Genomic DNA, 5777 nt, shown 5'->3' with positions numbered 1-5777 from the left:
CTGTTATGGGTTTATTTGGTTGAACGAATTACGATTTAAGGAAATTGGTCAACTATATATTTTAACTCATGTACTTGCACCTTTTTTTCAGTTAGACATTTAAATTTTTTATTATTTCAATTATATCCTTGAATTATATAATTTCAATTTAATTGTACTCTTAAATTTTTATTATTTCAATTACACCATTAAACTATATAATTTCGAGTCAATTGCATAACTCAATAAATTTATTGAGAATAATGAATTTAGGAGTGTAATTAAAATAATAAAAAGTTCAAAGATGTAATTGATTCAAAATTATAAATTCATAGGTGTTTTGAAATAACAAAAAATTTAAGTATTTAAATAAAAAATATAAAGTAAGTATGAGAGTTAAAATATATATTTTGCGCAAGTAAATGGGAATGGGATTCCTTGGAAAGCTTGTTTGGTTGCAATGACGAGGAAATAGGCATTCTCTCAGCAGCAGTCTCTCCATCTACCAAATGCTGTCGTCTACGACTACTGTTGCTTGCCGAAAACTGATGCCAAGTACTTCGTTTTCTTCTTCCTTCTCCATTCTTCGCAGATCTCCATTACAAATGGCCATGAGTCCATAACCAACCATTATTTTCATCGATCTGATCTTTATTCTGCTAGAACCACTGCACTTCACCGATCTCACCATAACCCATCCCAAACTGCCGATCTCCACCGAGACCGATCGTTATCTACCATCATTCCACCAATCTCCACCACAACCAACCACTATCTACATTGATCTGACCATACTTCCACTAGACCCACCCCAAACAACTGCAACCTTTCACCTTCTCCACCGCGACCCACAGCAAACCTCCATCCTTTCGTTGATCTCCGCTAAGAACAACCACCATCTCCACTGACTTGACCCTCCTCCACCATGACCCACCTTTCTGCTATTGGAACCACCGGTCCACCACCACTCTTTGTCGCCTCCACCGTTCGCCACCCATTTTCTGAGCCCACGTCTGATCTGTATTCGCCCTTTTTTAATTTTTATTAAAATAAAATATTTAGATTAAAAAATGAAAAATAATCTTTTATTTTATTATTAATAATAAAATAAAACTATTCAATCCAACCAAACGGGCCTTTAAATTGTCTTTGCACACATATTACAACCCTTTAATAACAAATACAAGTATAAATACAAGTCAATAGTGAGTTGGATGAGAACCTACATTATAGGACTCAAATCTACCTATTAACCTTTGAGAAATGCTATTTGTACAGAAGATGATTCACATAATGGGTTATAGGAACGATAAATTGTGATATATCGCGATATATTGAATATGAGTTGGAGCAATTTATCACAAGAAATTAGAAATTGTAGATAGAAATGGGAGAAGCTGGCGACCCTAATTTCTTCCCTAATTTATCTGCTCTACCCTAATTTTTTCGACCACCGACGAAATAAAAGGCAGGAGAAGCTCGGCCAAACCATATTTCTTTGCTGCTCTACTCTCCTGACCATCGTTATTCATTCTTAATTTGCTACTATGCTCTTCTAACTTTTGTGTTCTTCAAGCATTTCTTGGGAAAGTTCCCTTAGAAATGAACCTAGCTTGTGCTTGTTGCTTCATTTCCTATTGATTAATTAAGGTCAAATGAATGATCTATGAGAGAAGAGGAATAAAAGCATTGAATTAATTGAAAATGGAAATCTTAGAATGATCTAATGGCACTTGCAGACAGATGCCAGCATTATACTTCGCTGATTTCCAGCATTATAAGTTTGATTTCCTGATTGCATTAAACCTTATAATGATCCACCACTGTGAGCACAGTGTTCGGAGAGGGACGAGCGGGTGGTCAGAGGGTGGGGCCGACGATGTCGTGAAACGGAGACGCGAATGAGGACGACCGTGTTTGCAAGAGGGAGAGCGAAAGGGAAACAAAAGGGGATGAGAGAGAGAGAGAAATGGTTTTGGGTGATTTGGGTTTATCACAAGGGTAAAATAGTCATTTCATTGTTCCTGTAAACCATCCTGTGAGAGTACTTCTGTACAAATAGCACAACTCTTAACCTTTTGGGATGGCATAATTGGTTATTCGTGTACAATGAAAAAATTGATTATCACAATATCAAGGGTTCAATTCATGTTCTAACTAAAAACATTGGTTCTTGTTATTTGAGGGGCCACAACCCTTATCTTTAGGTAATAACTCAATGAGTTTTATTATTAAGGCTATAGTGGTTGGATTCGTGATTTATGAAGCGAGTGAGGTGCTCCAATTCAAAGCCTTTAAGAAGACGAGGACCCTTGATTTCTCTCTCAATTTTCAGTCTCTACCTTTATCACGAAATTGAGGCTTCATTAAACACGATTAATTGATTAGAACAACTATTGCAATTAACTTAAAATATAAAAGAGATATGTTATGTTGCTCGCGTCAGATAATAATATGTTGCCTGACGCGAGCAATAAGGGTAGGTGTGAGGGTCTTCCAATGGGCCCTCGCCCCCTCCCTCCTCAATTTGTTCATGTCCTGTTAAGTAATAAAAAAAATTTCAAATGCAAAATATCATCTCTACAAAAATGTGATTAAAGTTATAAAAAATAGAAGATGGATATGTCTTCATGTTTTTTTTTTAAATACTGACGTGTAAATTACCTTAGGAGGAGATCACGTGACGTGACAGCAGAGAGGCACGTGGAAGGAAGTCATTGATTGATTCCTTTCGCTTCCGCGTTCACACCTGCTTTAATCCCAAAGATTCCGCGCCAAATCTGCTTTCACACCTGAGAGCCCCGGCTTCAGCCATTCGGCTTGGCTTCAAGCTCCTGTATGGCACCGCTTCATGGCTGGGGTACACGTGTCGAGTCCACGTCATATTGTATTTAGTCACAAAATATATATCCAATTTAACTCGATGTTCTCTATCCTTATTGGGCCACGATTTGTGATTAAATCTCAATCGGTATTTAACACTTTATCTTACACACACTTCTATGATTTCTTTCTATCAATCTATGTTATTTATTGAAGTTAAACATATATTTTTCAAAGTGGTTGGGGAAGATACCCTTAAAACATGTGTTGAATCGCAATTTACTTTTATTGATGGTGTGGCATAATAAAATTATTAAAATATTTAATTTAATATTATCAAGTATTTTGAATTTAGGCCAATAAGGGAATGACACGTACCACTTTATTCGAGTTAGATCTAGATCGCAAGGAGTAACATAGATTTAATATTTCAATCTTGATTTAAAAAGACATGGGTTAGATTTTATAGGTCTACCCTCATTTAAATTCATACTAGAGATTATGGTATTTGATAGTAGCTAATCCCGAGAATCCTAGATGAGGTATGAAATTTCAACTACCTCGAGATCAATTATTTCACTTCATTTAATCTATATAAAAAAGGGTCACATTACTAACTTTAACGTCAAAAGCTATACCAAGTGACCTAACCTTACCCCATTCTTGTAAGTATTTGCATCGAGGTAGAGCCATAGTAAACTAAAATAAAAAACCATGACACTTATTTGCTTTCAAGCTTGAATACTTACAATTTTGTTAAAAGTTATTAATTGTAGCACCTAATTGCGGTGTTGGTGGTTGTTTAAGACGAAGTGATTGGTTGTGATGGTGATTGCAAAAGTTTTGGTTGTTTGAGATAGAGTAGCTAGTTGTGGTGGCAGTGGTTATGATAGTCAGTTTAGAATAAGTGATGGTGATTGCAGTGATTTTGATGTTTGAACGAGAGAAAAATAAAGAAATAGGGTGGCTAAAAGTGAAAAAAAAGAAAAAGAAAGTTGTTACTTAGAATTTTAGCTGTGATTGTAACGATAGGTAGAGATAATTAATGTCAACGAAGAGTTGGTAGAGACAATAAATGGAGCGGAAGTAGGTGATAAGTTTTGAGCATTTAGGCGATGAGTAAAGTCATGAGTTTGAGAGTTTATGTTTTTTTTTTTTTTTTAATTTTTAATCCACATTCCTTAAAATTGACTTAAAACATATGAAAATTCTTGAACCATAAAGGAATTTGACATTTAATTCTCAACTAAAATTTAATATATTATCTCCTTTTAATTATTTTTTTTCATCACTTAAGTTATTGGTATTAGTCTCCATTAACACTTGAAATACACATGTTGTAAGCATGTGAAAGAAGACTTAAAATGACAAAAAAAATAAAAATATATATATACTAAAATTTTAATTAAAAACTAAATACTATATTTCTTAATAATCCAACCTAACCAACCCTAAGTAAGTTCGTTCCAACGGCCTTTACACCAGCCGAGTTTCAAGCCATTAGCAAGCCGTGGGTCCTAGTCAAGTGCAAGCCAGCAAAGCCGAGCCGAGCCGAATCGAGAGGCCGGCCATGTGAGTGCAGCACATCGAAAGGCATATAATATAGGATAAGGACATGGCGGCACACCCCACATCGAAAGGTCAATCCTACCCTCACCAAATACACCCCTCTCTCTGTCTCTCTCTCTCTCCTATAAATACTCAAATCCTTCGGCATTTCCCAGTCCTCGAGTTTCTCTCTCTTCACGTCTGCATAAATAAAGCCCACATATTATATATATAAATATAGCATGGGAAACTGCATCAGGAAGGAATCTGCAATGCAATGGGCCGGCGAAGACTGGGGATCTCCGGCGTCGGAATCTCCATTTTCAGGTGAGAGAGGGCAAGAGAGATCATCGCACGGAAAGTTTACGCAGATGTCGGCGGCGGCGGCGCAGGTAACGGAGGTGAAGATCAAGATCACGAAGAAGCAGCTGGCGGAGCTGGTGAAGAAGATGGAGAGGAAAGAGCTACTGGTGGAGGAGGTGGTGGCGCTGCTGGTGAGCGCCGGCGACGGGTTCGAGGCACACCACCGGCCATGGAAGCCGGCTCTGCAGAGCATTGCAGAGTAGTCGATTGATTGATCAGTTCTTCTGCTCTAGGGTTTAGATTAGATGGAAATGTAAGTAATTTCTAATTAATTCTCTTCTTCCGCTAATCCTTTGGGATCTTCTTTCTTTCCTTCTAGATTAGGGTTCGAAACCAATATACTCTTTAGGGATTTTTGTATAGAAAGTGTAACTCAATCTTGATCCAATGATGTTGCAAATGTTCTTTTGTATTTAAAATTCATTTTTGATTCTTTTTTGCTAAAGTTTGATGTGATTTGGATGAAAAAAAGTATATGAAATATTATACCTTCAAACGAGTTTAACAAATAGTATGTCTTTTAACACATAAGTCGAGTAATTAAATGAGTAATATATTAGTGTCAATTTGACGGGTTGCAAGTTCGATCCTCGTCTTACATAAGAATTAAAGACTTAATTTATGATTTATCTCTCTTAACATAATTAAAAACACGAGCATAAGAACCACACAAAAATGATCGTTTCAAATTTAACAAATTTATATATATCACATCAATTTATAAAAAATATTTTTATAAACCATTTCTTGATAAGGCTCTTAGCGAGTAGTCGACCACATAAAGGTTTAAATTTACTTTTTCAAAGATTTGTCCAAGTTGAGCTTGTATATCTTGGTTGTTTTGCCGAACTTGGCCTGCTCATGCTAATTGGGGCCATATTAGGAGGCCTAAATTTAGAAGTAATTTAAATTTAATTTCAAGATAGTTTAGGTAAAATATATAAAATTAATATATTTTAATATATATCTAAATAATAAAACAAAATTATTTGATCATAAAAAAAAAAAGCATTATTTTAGAATAAGTCTAGATCGAATTAAATTAAATTTAACCAACTAACAAA

At 35.6% G+C, this 5777-nt stretch overlaps 1 protein-coding gene across 1 annotated transcript; it reads left to right on the top strand.

The window, feature by feature from the left end:
• The first annotated feature begins 4517 nt into the window (after positions 1 to 4517).
• LOC127792257 (uncharacterized) lies at positions 4518 to 5158 on the top strand. Its single transcript, XM_052322709.1, has one exon. It carries the CDS (start codon positions 4593 to 4595, stop codon positions 4914 to 4916), a length of 324 nt encoding a protein of 107 aa, XP_052178669.1. The 5' UTR covers positions 4518 to 4592; the 3' UTR covers positions 4917 to 5158.
• Positions 5159 to 5777: the final 619 nt, after the last annotated feature.

Source organism: Diospyros lotus, chromosome 15, assembly GCF_014633365.1.
Source record: "Diospyros lotus cultivar Yz01 chromosome 15, ASM1463336v1, whole genome shotgun sequence".
NCBI lineage: Eukaryota > Viridiplantae > Streptophyta > Magnoliopsida > Ericales > Ebenaceae > Diospyros > Diospyros lotus.
This window is presented reverse-complemented; position numbering and strand designations above follow the sequence as displayed.

Excerpts from the sequence above, each read along its gene's own strand:
- LOC127792257 (XM_052322709.1), top strand. The coding sequence starts at position 4,593 with ATGGGAAACTGCATCAGGAAGGAATCTGCAATGCAATGGGCCGGCGAA.